This window comes from Phalacrocorax aristotelis, chromosome 4 (genome assembly GCF_949628215.1).
Source record: "Phalacrocorax aristotelis chromosome 4, bGulAri2.1, whole genome shotgun sequence".
Taxonomy (NCBI): Eukaryota; Metazoa; Chordata; class Aves; order Suliformes; family Phalacrocoracidae; genus Phalacrocorax; species Phalacrocorax aristotelis.
This window is the reverse complement of record NC_134279.1, coordinates 28,543,512-28,558,352: the sequence shown is the minus strand read 5'-3', so window position 1 is coordinate 28,558,352 and position 14,841 is coordinate 28,543,512. Positions and strand designations below refer to the sequence as shown.

Genomic DNA, 14,841 nt, shown 5'->3' with positions numbered 1-14,841 from the left:
CAAAGTAAGGTACGGGAAACAGTGTGATGTTGTGGTTCAGAGATGTTTGGATTCCTTAAATAGAAAGTCTCCCAGGTGCTCTCTTGAGTTAGGAGCCTGTATTTCTTGTCAACAGAGAAGAGTTTTTGGTTGTTCATTTGGTTGTTCATTGTGCCTGAGGAAAGCATGATGGTGAGTTTTGTTAGCCCTGATGACCAGCTTAGGGTGGTAGGACTTGTGTGAGAGGAGTCAACTATTTTCAGATAGCTCTTTGCTCTTAATGCATCTGTACAATAGGAAGCCCCAAAGCCATGTGTGTGTTCATCTGATGTGCATTTTTTCTAGACAGTGTCCGTGTAACCACCCTGCTGTATGGGGCCTGTGTAGTCCAGATTTCTTTGCACAAGAAAATAAGTCTTTGAGTTCTGCTCATTTTGAACAGAGTATAAGCCCCAAGAAGTTCAGTAATGTCTGAACGGAAGGACTTGGAACTTTTGAATGTGGCTGTATATTGTGTTTTATGATCATGTCCACTAGCTAACAGTGATATTATGTATTAGGTTACATGACCTGGCAAAAATCCAGTGTTTTGTCAATACTGGAGTTTGCTAAATCTTTGCTGGGAAGAAGAGTGTGTTCATACAGTTATGCTACTGAAAAGGAACTGTGTTTAATTTCATGGAAGGCTCATGCTAAAAAAAACTCTGGTCGTAGAAAGTGCAAACTGCATATTTAGCAATACAAAATATTTCAGGCAGCCAATCTTACTCTGTATTACTATAACATTAATACCAGTATTATATAAGAATAATAATACTGTTAATAATACTGTACTGTAATAATAATGTTAACCATAATAACAGTATACCAATAATGGTATAAATGTGATGATTATTTTTTCCCCCAAAGCATTCAATTCCTGTTAAAATTGCCATTATGCCATCATGTCATCAATTTTATACAGCTGAAAGACTTTCAATTCAAGGGACAGTTATACATTTGTTTATAGATAATAAAGCCATATTTGTTATAGAAATGGATTTCACCATAGGATTTAAATTTATCTGTAACAGTAGATGTTGCAGAGAGAGCTCTTGAATGAAATTAGGAGATAGGTTACAATATTTTGTAACCCCAATGCAATTTATGTCATTTGTCCTCTCTGGACTTGGGGGTCTTTTCATGGTACTCTTGTCTGTTGCACCTGTGTTAAGCACTGGGTGAAAACTCATACTGTGAAAGTAATTTGAATTATTATGTGAACAGAACTTTCCCTTTTATGCTCATTTTTGAAATGGATGCTGTGAAAAGATAGAAGAGAGAAAATTGTTTATAGTGACTGTCAGTAGATTTGTCTCCAACAAGATTTGTATCCTGGAATTAACACTTCAGTAATTAAGTTCAGTCTTTAGATTTAACATACCCCCAAGAAAATGTAATCCTTGTAGCTTCTTTGTTCAGATATGTAATAGTGATGCTAGCATTGATGCTCATTTAAAATTAACCTTTTTGGAAATTGCTTTTCCTCATTGGATCTTGTACAAAAAGAAAATCCCTCTGCTATTGAATAAGACCAGTCCTGCTTGTATGTGCATATATGTATGGAATTTTGCTGCACTGTTGCACACAGTTGCTGACTGCTGAGTTGGTACGTATCAATAGCACTATCCTCAATGGCTCCTTCAGCTATAGTCGTAATTGGAACCAACATTTTGAGGTTGTATGATTTTATAACAAAGCTTATGTAGCCCAAGTAGTTGTAAAGGTGTACAGGTCAGATTTATCTGAATACTCATTATCAAAATAAGAAACTAATGAAAGTATTTCTATTTCCTGTTCTTGGTGAAAGTGCTTTAATATTGTTTGTGTGGTGTTAAAAACATTTGTTTCACTTATGTCTTTTTTCAATATTATGTAAAAGATCTCACTACCAGTGCTGATGTTAAAGTTTTCATACCTGCGGACAGCCTTTTTTTCTGCTTACCACAAGGAGTAATATAAAAAAAGTTTGTTTTGGGAAATCGATTTATTGTATTTTACCATCCTCTGTGGCTAGCTGAAGTATTTAATTATGTGATCATGTAGCCTCCTGTCATGTTTGAAGTATGTAAGTGTAGCAGTCCTGCTTGAATTATCAAACCTAGCTAGGGAGGAGTTGAGTGGCGACCAGAAAAAACAGCTCAGCTGCGAAGAAGCTGAAGGGATTTTGGAGTTGGTTCTGGGATACGTCTGTTTTGTGTTACTTTGAAAACTCAGATATAAGCCTGGAACAGGCTTACTGACTCTCCTTCTTTTACATTGATGAAGAAATCATAGCATCCAGTCCATTGGTAATATAGACTTGATTCCCTTTTCGGATTTGTAACCATCTGTTTGAGGTTTCATTAGCATGAGCGGAAATTCTTTTAGAGCATGTTATTAATAGTTTGTTAAGGTTCCTTTTACTGACTATATTTAACCTTCTAGAGTCTGCTAACAGGATGTAGTCTATTGACTGCAGTTCATGTAATTTGCCCTTTTAAAATTACTGTTCAGCACCTATTTCATTGTTGGACATCTCAAAAAAAAAAAAAAAAAAAGGCAGAAGACAAACATTAAGAAAAGCAATTTGACCATGATTTGTGCATACTTTTTGAAACATTAGCTTGGGCTTGGACGCTTTTTTTTCTTTTGTTCAAGAGAATCCTGTGTAATATGTAAAAGTACACATTGCTTTGATGCTGTCATCCCAGCCTTAAAATCACTTGCATACATTTTTACTGCTCATGTGACAGCTCCTTAAGTTGGCATATATTTGTCTTAGACTGTAGGGGGGTTAGTTTTGCCCTGCAGTTAGCGCACTATGGACAGAAGTACGAAGTCAAATAGAAGTAAGATTTCTATTTCTATTTACAGAATTAAGCCCAGTTTGTGGAATTTCAGTTGAGCAATATGGAGTAAAGTAGTAGTGTGGCACCTAATTCTCTCAGAAAACCTTAGCTGCTATACAGTTTTAAGATTGCCTATTGTAACTCAAAGGATTTTAAAGCACACTGCAAATACAAAGGAATATAAGCTAAAACACATACCCTGGTCAATAGAAGCTCAGCCTTGATTTACACAGGTGCTGTGTATTTACAGTTTCTTGACTGGATTTTTTGATTGCATGGTGAAAATAAAATTCAGGCAACACCCAATTTGTTTAAAAATCAGTTTACGGTTGTTAATGTGACTTCCAACTGGAATGCAGACCACTCAAATACCTTGTGTCAAAACACTATTGGAGTGGGGTAGTGATGGAATACTTTTTCTCCAAAATGCAGTCAAGAATTGTCCTAACAATTTTTCTCATCAATCAGTACTTAGCTACGCCTGTTCCAAGGACTGTTCTTATTCCTTGAATCCTTATATCTAATGGTGGGGTAAGGTTTTTGCTCTCTCCCATATCAACATTCTGCAGGAGCAAAAATGGGGGGAGGGGAGGCACACAAATTCACCACTGCTGAGCCAAATTTTAATATGTTAAATGAATGTAAAAATGAGAAAGTTTGTTGAAGACTGGCAGCTAAGATAATTCTGAAAGGAGTCATAACTATCTTCCAGCATATGAAAGGCTGAAAACACAGTGACTAGTCTGTAGGACAACTGATGACTGGGATATAAAAGAGAACTCAAGAAAGCTAGGAGAAACTGTGTAGATTCCCGAGCTGGGAGACATGTGGAAAGAGACTGTCTGGAGTTGAAGGAATCATGAAGTTATAGCAAAAATGGACAGGTTGAGCACAAAGAAATTACCAGGACAAACCGGTATTCATTAAGAGCTCTGAGGAAATTTAAAAGTAAAATAGCTGGATTTCTAACAGTAGTGTGCAATTTTTCAGTTCTGTAGTACTAGAATGTGTAACTGTAGTACCAAAACTCAATTTCTCTGGGGACCTTGAGAACTAGAAGGAGGTTGATATGTTGTCTCTACCAGACAAATTAATAGAAATTGTAGTAAAATAAATTTTCTGTAATGTGAAGTCTTGCTTTATAGATTTCTTGTAGTTTTTTGGAAGAGTCAGCAAACCTGATCAAGTCAGTAATTGATTGGGCATGGATGAATAACTGGCCAAAACCAGGGGACAGACAGTTGGAAAAAACTTCTGCCAGTGTTACAAAGTATTCAGGGTAGTAAGGAGGAGGGCTAGTTGGGGAAAAAAATGGGGAAAAGGCGCTATGAGACTTAGGAATGATGCAGTAAAATGTCAGATGATATTAATTGTAGGTAAAAAAACGAAGTGATGCAAGTGGAAAAGGCAGTCCTATGTTGTCATACAAAATGAGAGGCTTTGAGCAGGCTGTTAGCACTGACGAATGAAACCGCTGTGCTGGTTTTGGCTGGGTTAATTTTCTTCATGGTAGCTAGTATGGGACATGGTTTGGATTTGTGCTGGAAACAGTCTCAATAACACAGGAATGTTTTATTACTGCTGAGCAGGGCTTACACAGATTCAGCGCCCTTTCTGCCCCTCACCCCACCCCACCAGCGAGCAGGCTGGGGGTGCACAAGGAGCTGGGAGGGGGCACAGCCGGGACAGCTGACCCCAACTGACCAAAGGGACATCCCACACCATATGGCATCATGCTTATTGTATAAAGCTGGGGAAAGAAAGAAGGGAGGGACATTTGGAGTGATGGCATCATTTGTCTTCCCAAGTAACTGTTATGTGTATGGAGCCCTGCTTCCATGGAGGTGGCTGAATGCCCCTGCCTGCCCATGGGAAGCAGTGAGTGAATTCCTTGTTTTGCTTTGCTTGTGTGCACAGCTTTTGCTTTACCTATTCAACTGTCTTTATGTCATTGCACAAGTGTTTTCATTTTTACTCTTTGGATTCTCTCCCCCATCTCACTAGGGGGGAGTGAGCGAGCACCTGTTTGGTGCTTAGTTGCCAGCTGGGGTTAAGCCATGACAGCCATGCAGTTCCATGATAACATCAACGTGTTGCTAGGCAGCAGACCAAAAAGCAAACAAAATACTAGGAATTATTAGAAAAGGGATAGAGAACAAAACAGGACATAATTATGACAACGCATAAATTATATGGTTCACCCAGAAGTTGAGTATCATGTGCAGCTCTTCTATTAACTCAAAATAGTTACATTAAAGCTGGAAAAGGTTCATAAAATAGCAGTGGGGGTGATGGAGTTGAATCTCTATAAGGCACAGTTAAGTAGACTAAATCACAGAATCACAGGTTGGAAGGGACCTCAGGGATCATCTAGGAGCTCTTCAAGAAATTCTGGGAATGAGTAAATCACTAGAATTGCAGAGAGGGCAGACAGGGATGGAGAAGAAGACAAATTAAGGGCTATCAATTGAATCCAGCAGGAGCTAGAGGAAGCACTTCTTCATTAAGTAGCTAGTAAAGACACTGCCAAAAGTCCTGGAGGGTGCAAGAAGTTGAAATGCTGATAAATAGACAAATCACTACATAAAAAACCACAAATTATTAGAAAGTTGAGTATAAAGGCAGCGGGAAGTATTGTTTATGCTTGATGGGGGGTTTTTTTGGTGGTGGTTGTTGTTGTGTGTAACTTGTGGCCACTCTTAGAGTTAGAATACAGGACTGTGCTGAAGTGATAAACTGACTTCAGTTTAGCTTTGTCCCGGTTCTCCAAGGTGAAAACTAAAGTCTGTGATAAAAATTAGTTTCATGCTATTTCAGAGAAATCCAAAAAACCCTTATCTGATCCATTCATTTTTAAATTCTCTGATTTTTCATTGCAGGGATAAGGAAATTTTTGCAAGTCACTGGCAGTCATGTGAATTTTCAGAAGTGTCTTCTAATATGAAAATGTAGCACCATAAACCTATAAAAATGTCCCATTCAAATGTCTTAAATTAAAAATATTCATAAAGCATTAAATAAGATATACCTAAGCAAAAGCATGTCTTGGTTGTTGAGTTTTCTCCCCTTGCAAGAAAACTTACTTCTCAATAGAAATAAAGTGCTTTAAAGCCCCTCTGTGGGGGGGGGTGGGGGTGGGGGGGGGGAAGAGATTTCTCAGTTATGCTAAAGGCTCCCTTATTAAAATATATATGTGAATTGTAAAACTGTTTGTTGGAGGAATTGTTCTTTGGATGCCAGTTCTGTATTAGCAGCTTGATAACTGTGATTCCATAGCTCTAGCATTCAAAGGACTTTTGTAAAAGATGGTGAAGGGTGTTGTATAAAAGCAAAACTGTTCTTTATGAAAACTTTTTTTTCCATATACAGATAGCCATTTGGAAGAATTTCCTACTCTCCTTCACTGTGCAGCCAGATTCGGATTAAAGAACCTTGCAACATTTCTACTCAGTTGTCCTGAGGCCACACGGGCTTGCAAAATAACGGACAAATATGGAGATGACCCAGCAAGTATCGCTGAGAAACATGGGCACAGAGAACTAAGAAAATTAATCAAAGAATTGTCAGTAAGTCTTTATGCGTTTTCGTGTCATCTATAACCAGGGGACTATAAAGTTTTACTACTGAGATCCCTTAGTATCTCTTCTTGTAAAGCCTAATATGTTGTAGTCCTTGTGTCTGAAAATATTATTATGCTCCTTCTGCCTCAGAAAGAGGGGTCAAAATGGGGTGCAGCCTCTTTGTGCACTGTCATAATGGAGAACAGATTTTTTGTGCTGCTTGAATTTTAGGCATGTAATGGCATAAGAACAGTGAATCAGAAGTACCTCATGTGGCCTTGCTAGACTGCTGTTTTCAGCTCCCAAACAATGGTTACATTGTAAGTAGTCTAGCCCAACCACCTAGAGTAGGAGATAAAGGCTTCTTTAAAAGTCACTTTAAAAGTGACTCTGAACTCTTGTACCATTGCCACTCTTCAGCATTCAACAAAGAGTGGTTGCCCTGCCTTGGCTGTCCACTCCACTGTGAAGGAAGGCTAAATTTTACCACACTTTGCTAGATGGAGTAAATCTTTCTTCAGCTGGGTATGCAGGAGGGTTTTTGGGCAAATAGTTGCCTTTCAACATGAAAGATAATAATAGAATAAAGTTCTGTGCATAGTTCTAGCACACAAGCTATTGCCAATAAAATCTAACAGAATTGGCAATATAAAAAACAATATACTATAGTAACATTTGAGAGCTTTAACCAGTTTTAAGTCTTTATTGTGCTAACTATAATATGAGCAGAGATTATAATTCTTCCCCCAGAGGTTTTAAAGCCTAGAGAGCAAATTACATATATCATATACCAAAAGAAAGACAGGATGTGAACATTGGCATAAGGAAGTCTGCGTTGTGAAGACCTGGTCCTTAGAAACGCATTCATATTTAACCTACTGCTATAGTTTGGGGCCTCTGTAAGAGGAGGCACAAGCACACATGGTACAGGCAGGCTACAACTGATATGCATTGAGAGAGTACATTGCACTTCTATAGTTTTTTTTTATATTTTGGTAGACCTTGTCAGTGACAGAAGGCAATGTTTGTGAGGGTAATATATTTCGCTGTAAAAAGCATGTAAAGTATGTGCATAGCTCTGATTAGCTTTTCTCTTTTAGTAGGATTATTAATTGTCCTGATAGTCTCAGTACAAAATTATCAATCTAAACCATGGATTTATAATGATAACTCTGACTTTATACAATGTAATTTTTCACTAAAACAGTTCCTTCATGGTACATATCTGTTACTGTTTTCATGTAAACAGTTAACAGTTGTTCTTTGCTCATGATGACTGCCCTCCTAAGTGTGAATACTTATACCAGCACTGAAGTAAAAGCAACTCTACTACCATCATAAGCATGGTGTAGTCTGGTTAGGACATGCCATTTTCAGTTGATTCAAATGGCATGGTTTACTACTCTGACACAAGTGAAAATCAGAGCATGCTTCAAGTCTGCAAAATGTGAAATATGGTATTTTAGAAATGTTAGCTCCAACCACTGGAAGAGAAATGGCTTATTTGTGTCCCCTCTAATAGTGCACTTAAGAGCAAAAACACTTACTGTTCTTCTGTAATTGATGGGATTGTGGAAAAGAAATATTTGCATGGCTCTAAGCCAAGCAGAATTTAGTTTAATCACATTGGAACTTCCCGTTACCGCTGAAGTATTGAAATTGCTCATTATTACAATAGAAGTACTTCTGTACTCGGCATACCTCTCACTGTTTTAAAATTGTTACCTGTGTTTTGCCATTCCTTAATAGCCCAGAAATATACACAGTAATCCATCACTTCTGTCTTAAAGAGCAATAGGGTTCCAGAAAAATAAGTATATTAAAACATATGTTGAAGTTGTCCAAAACCCTATGAAGTGTCTTTCATTTGCCTTGTGCTAGGGAATCCTTAGGGGAGTAAGAATTCCCTGAGGTGGTTAGGGAGAGAGAGAGCAGCAAAAGAAGTGGCAACACCACAGCTACTATTTCTACCCTGAAACCAGGACTTTGCTGTGCAGCCCTCTTTGGTGGCTGGTGAACAGATCTGTCCTCATGGCTTTTTGGTGATGCAGTTTTGCTGGTCCAGCAGGCTTACCGGAAAGTTGCTCAGGGCTCTGTTGGCAAAAGTGAACTGTGGTAGCTGGCTAACTTGCACACTGGGTCATCTGTATGGCACAAGTTCCCTGTACTTGTTCAAAGGGAAAACCTCTGGAACTGGACACCGACAGTGTTGATGTTGGGTGCGTTACAGCCACAGAATGCAGATCTGGAGTGCCCGGTGGACATGCTGGGAGCTGGTCTCCTGATTTGTGGCAAAACAAAGCTCAAAGGAAGGATCACATAACATGTGGCATGTTTCCGCTGATACAGCTGTATGAATGGGGGGGAAGAGGTTTTCCCTTTTTAGTACCAGTGTTATATGCAGGGTCATTAAATGCTAAAACATCACACTCTCTGAGAACCTGTATAAATGTGTGCTCCCACAAGTGGTAGTGTCTGCCTTCTCAGTCAGAATCCTGCATTTCAAACACTCCTTGAAAATGTCTCCTTTATGCTGAGGGACCACTGAAATACTTGATCCATTTGTATTAAAGGTACTAAACTGATGGAGCTGTCCCTGAAAGAGTCTTTAGTGGGGATTATGATAAAGCTCAGTTTTAAATGTGCCAGCAGTTTATTAAGCAATTTGTATTTTTCTTGCATTTTAACATAAAGCTACCTAAATTGGTCATTCATTTCCAATTTCTACATGTTTCATTATAGTTTAGATTAAGTAATTCCCTCTTCTGTAGCATAAAAGAGGGATATCGCTTAACATTCTGCGATAACATCCTGAATTGTTGCTGTCTTGTGATTTTTCCTCCATAGAACCAAGTACTTGAACATTTTTCATAATTGCTTTTAGGTTGATTTGCTTGAATCAAATGTGTCCATTTAAAACTAGTAAGAAACATTCACTAGGAATACTGGCAGGGATCCTGGTCTCAGACTATCTGAACAGGGGAAACGATGAGCCTTTTGAGTTTAGTTAATCCAGCTGATGGCTCAAAAGCCAGTAAGAAAGGCCAAAGTACTTTTGCTTTCCATTAGCCACAGGCTTGAAATGTATCTGTGGTCAGTTGTTACAGTACCCGTGATAGATGGTACCTTGTTAAGCCACAGTAGTTTGCTTGGATATTGGGGCCCTATTTCAGATATTTGTCTTCTGTGTATGCTCTGTACCTGAAAGGTGCTTTGACACTAGCTTGTTGTTCTTGTCGCCAGCTGTGGTCTTCTAAGCCTACGTAAAAAGTTCCGCCTGCAGAAAATAAAGAAATCACTTAAATGAAGTTCTTTTCCAGCACACAAAGAAAGACTTTAAAAAATAGATGAGAGAAAATGTCTAAGCATTAAGTGACTAATGAGGGGAGTATGTTCACTTTGTGACCTAACCATTTAAAACTGGAGGTCACGCTGATAGCTGGTTTAGGCATTTATGCTTTGGTATGGGCGTAATTCTTTGTTCCAGCACTTTGGGTTGCTAATTTCTCCCTTCTGTTACTAAGAACTGTGCTGCTGAATATGTTGTACTCAGGAAGATTACTGTGTACCACTTCTAGTATACATCACAGTTTCTAAGAAAAATACAAGTCAGAAAATATTTTATTGGTTGTTTAATGCAAATAACTACTGATTGTTGACTTTGGCCCTTAAAGCCAATTTCTAGGGGTGACATAAATCCTATTTAAATTTAAAAACGGAAACAGTCATTTCAAGTTGCCACCATACAGATAGTACAAATACATTTTTGTTTCTAAAGTACCGTCTAACATTTCAGAATTGGTTGCCTGAAATCTAAAGCAGAAAATGCAGGTCAACTGAGCTTTCTTAAACCTGCCCAAGATCTGTGGTCAGGCCTGTGACAATCCATGGAAGAACAGTGGACTGACAGAAGAATCTTCTTCCTCTGCCACCAGCAACACTGTCTAGATTTCTTGTGTGATATAATTTTCTGTCTGCCTGCTTCAGGTAGCTATTGAAAAAATAATAGGTATTTAATTCCGTACGTATTGGTGAAGTTCCTTTAGAATTGTATAGATTGAGACAGTGCCCTGGGGTACGCCTTTTGTAAGAAGCCTGTTCTTTCAAGAAGGGAGAGTTACATCAATTCCTTTCTCATTCTATTGAGGCACATCGTGCAAAGTCTAGATCCATAGTTACTGAATTCCCTCAGTAGCAGAGAGAAACATTATCATGCAGGTAGTCATAATTTTCACTCTGAGTCTGTTTTATGGAAGACACATGTTTTATGTAAGTTGGGGGAGCAGGGAGGTTTTGAGGTTTTGGTTCTGAAGTGCCAAGCTATATTTTTATAAATCTTAGTGAACTTAGGGTATAGGTTGGCAAGTAATTCGTCATTGTACACCTCTCCCCTCACCTCTTTTTTGTTTTGAAATGAATGGTTGAACCAATATGCAGAACTTCTTCAATTATCTTCACCTTGATGAAATAGAAGATAATCTACAAAAACAGTGTATTGTAGAAACTGAGGGTACTTTTTTCCTCAGTTGCTTTGTGCAAAAAGAATCTTTCATGGTATTATAGCTACTATCACCAGACAACAATAAATCCTTAGATTACAGGAATCCTTTCAACAAGGATTCTCATTATTTGCTAGGGAGTTCTAGAAGCTCATCAGAAATCAGCTTTTTTGAACACAGAAGTATTATTCTTACATTTATGTTCAACTTTGTGTTTCTATAAAAAGTTATACGATATGGCAGAGCTCCCCAGCATGAAACTATTGTATTTTTAAATTTGGCTGACATATCTTCCTGAGCTATTAATTTTCTGCTGGGGAAGGACGATGTGTAGAAAGATAAAGTAGATATAAGTTAAAGAATCTGAAATGAAATTAATCTGATTGCTATCAATATTTGTTTAATTACTTTAAATGTTACTATAGTGTTGCACTGGCCCATAGCCCATTACTTTCAAGTAGCTGGAAAAGTACATGAAAGAGAAGAGGATTAGTCTGGTTTCTGAAATTTGTGCTAGTCCATGAGTGATTCCTTGGTGAAGGTCCCTGGGACTTTATTCTTGCCACAATATTTTAGTATTCAGAAACGTTGATTCCATGCATCATTTGGTATACTGGAAGTTACTTAACCGAAATGAGTAAGTGAATATATTCTTCGATACTCCCTTAGTGACTGGATAGTCACAAATCAAATTCTTAAACTTCTTGAGAAATTGGAGCTAGGTCCTGTGAGTTTCTGCCAGCTGATATGCAAATGTTATCCTATGATTTCTATAGGATATTTGTTCACTGGGTTCTCTTTTGCACAATTGCTTGTGGAGAGGCTTGCGGTTATCAGTGCTTGGTGTCCTATGTTTTGGATTTGGTTTCAGGAGTTTATTATCTTTCTTTTTAATAGCTGACAAGATTTCCTTCTTCTCTTTTTCACATGTTCTCAAAGGGACAAGTTCCCTGTAACAATAACTTGCTGGCTATGCTGCCTTTTGAGTCCAGACAATTTATGTTACAGTGAAGAGATACGGTAAAGACTGAGCATGGAAAAGCTTGGCTTTAAGGAGAAAAGACTAGATTTCTCATTTTTAAAAAATCACAGTCGTTACACTGAACACGTTTTTAAAGTTTCTGTGTAGACTTTTATTCAGGGTAGAACCTTGCACCTTAACTGTGATTAAATCTTCTGTCATAACTATGCAATTGAGTACAACCTTCTTAAAAAAAGAATGATAAATGGAACTGCAGATTTGGAAACCTTACTTCTGTATGAGAAGCCTATTGAAATTTGTGTGTAATTTAAAATGAGCGGGGATAGTTTTTCAAATTAATTGTCTGGTATTTTGTCTCATCTTTTGATATTCTGTAACCATATCAGTGACACAGTGGAAGTCAGTAATTTGCAATTCACCATTTCAAAAAGCCTTTACAATTTTTAAGGGAAACTTGAATACTAATGGAATTTCAGGCAAAATGCTTGTGAATTAGAACTGGGGAAAATGAAAAGGGTTCTGTAATGATACCTCTCTACTTAAATGTGTTTAGGATTGTAAAAGCAAGGGATTTCCGGAGGTCCTTCCGACTGGTTTGTTGACAGGGCAACATCAGCAAAGATACTTAGCTAAGGGACTTTTTGGGAAGGTGGGGAGTGTCCAGTCTTTCAGAAGTAGTGTTCAGGCTGAAAAGAATCATCTGTATCATTCATCTGCATTATTAGTCTCTGAATTTGTTTGAACACGTGAAAAACATTTGGCTAAGCTCTTTATGTTAATGAAAAATACAAATACAATGCTTTACAGAAGGGAGAGAAAATAAAAGTGACCATGTTACACTGTTGTGGAAATAAATATGTTCAGGTAGAGAAAGACTTCGTACTAGCCTGAGGAGGTGTTAGAAGGTATATGGTAAAGATATGTAGAATAATGACTGTTTTCAAAGTAAATGAGTTGCTTCTGCTTAACCTCTCTCATGGTAAGTGAACAAATAAGTTTGACATGAAATACTGTTCTCTGTGAGATGTAATTTCTCTATAGAGCTAGTTAAGATACCAGTGAAGCTAGAGGCATAGGAAGGATTCAACAGTCTAGAGATCTTTGTGGATGTTGAGAGCTTCTGGTCACTATGTAGTGTGTTGGTTTTGCATCATGAAGGCATGAACCCTCTACCTGAGTTGCAAAGCAGTTGCATGAGGTTGAGGAAAAAACTTTCCAAGGGAGAAGCTACCCCATAGTTGTCCATTAAAACAATTGCTCTTTTCACCTTTCCATCATCTTTCCTGCACTGACTGTTCCAATAACTGTATTATTAGGTGAGAAGGTTGCCTTTCTTCTTCCTCAGAGACAGACATCTCAGAAACCCTTACAATGCAAAGGAAAAGGTGAAATGATCTGCTAACTCCAGGTTTACTACAGAAGGAAGGATTGGTGGGGCATTCCAATGGAAATTCTAGAAGCAAGTGTTGGGTCTTGCCTCTGTCAACTGAAGCAATTGGAAGATAAACATATAAGTGGCAAAAAGCAGGTTTACCTTGAATTAGTATATGCTCTCCGTGAGGCTATCTAGAGTATTACCTTTGGCTGCCTCCCAGTGATCTGGAAGGAATCAAACATCTGTCATATCTTACAAGTTGTTGAGCACAAAGAAAGATAGCATATCAACACTGCTTTTCTCCAGCCCCTCAGAAGGGAAGAAACAGGAAAAAAAAAAACAAACCACAGAGCAAAATAAAGGCTTTTCAGTTTCTTGGGGGAAAATTAGGAGGGAAAAGGAGCTGTTAAAGTTATTGCAGTATATATAATCTGTGAGTCAAAACTACCTAGCTTTTGAGTGATGTAAGGTCTGAAGGGAGATTTTTGATCTCAAAGCCCTAAGAAAAACTAGGTGGAGATGCAAAAATTAATGACTAAAGTTAGGTAGGAGGCTTGCAGTGTCCTTAGCAATCGGAAAGTTCAGAGCTTTGCACAGATCTAATAGTGACTTACCAGACTTTCCTACAGCTGTAATTTATTGCTTAATTAGAAAAATTGTCTTTAGGCTCTACATCAATAGAATGACCATTAGGGAAAGGCATTTCTCAAAGCTACCAAGCCCATTATATGAAACTGCTTAAGAAAATCCATTTCTGCCTTGCATAGTGTTAGTTCTGTTTAACACAGCCATGCACAATCTTAATATATAATTCTGTCTGAGGACCCTGGACAGAAGGCACACTTTTTATTTTGCCTTCTGTTCTTCCTGCTTCCATATATTGTTTTACAATAAATGATTCAGTATTTCATTGCCAGGTCTCTGGGGTGTCTGGCAATAATAATTTCCTTTTCTTATGTTTGGTGCGAACTTAAAAATGATTTCTGAGTTCCTACACTCTACCAACCTCAGAAGAACGTGCAGAGATTGACATATATATGTTCACTTTCATGAAGAAAGCCAATAATATATTAATAGATTGCTTTATAATATGTGTTTAATAACCATCGCAATCACTGTAATTGAAATTGTATGCTGTGTCTGTAACAGACATGGGCAGCCTTCCTCAATCCCATGAGCTATGTGCCAGAATCTTGGTGTGGCTGGCAGCAGCAGTGTATGTATGTCAGATGTTTGGGAGTTGTTCTCAGGCAGAAGTTGTTAATGGTTCTCTACAGCTCTTACTGGGACCATGAGGCATATAACTGGATCTTAGCACTCTCTGATTATGCCAGTCTTACGAGCCACATTGGCTTGATTTCACTTGCTCCTGGGATTTCAAGTTATTTTGCTGCACCTGTATGGTCTTGGGATGACCTGGGAGCTATCCTTGAAGTATTAGAGAACTGCTTAAGATCTGCAGTTGGCCACATGTGGCCTTCTGAATTCCAACTCAATTAGTCTGCTGTTAATAAATACTGCTTTCTGAGAGCCACAAGAGTGAAAGTAGACAGGAAGGTCTCCTACCATATGGAAG

At 38.1% G+C, this 14,841-nt stretch overlaps 1 protein-coding gene across 2 annotated transcripts in view; it reads left to right on the top strand.

Annotated features, from left to right (window-relative positions):
- Positions 1-14,841, top strand: part of BANK1 (B cell scaffold protein with ankyrin repeats 1) — a 152,688-nt gene that overhangs the window by 60,412 nt on the left and 77,435 nt on the right. For both annotated transcript variants that reach the window (XM_075090733.1, XM_075090732.1), the window contains exon 8: positions 6,219-6,415. In XM_075090733.1, coding sequence (XP_074946834.1) covers positions 6,219-6,415 — 197 coding nt within the window. The remainder of the gene's footprint in view (positions 1-6,218; positions 6,416-14,841) is intronic.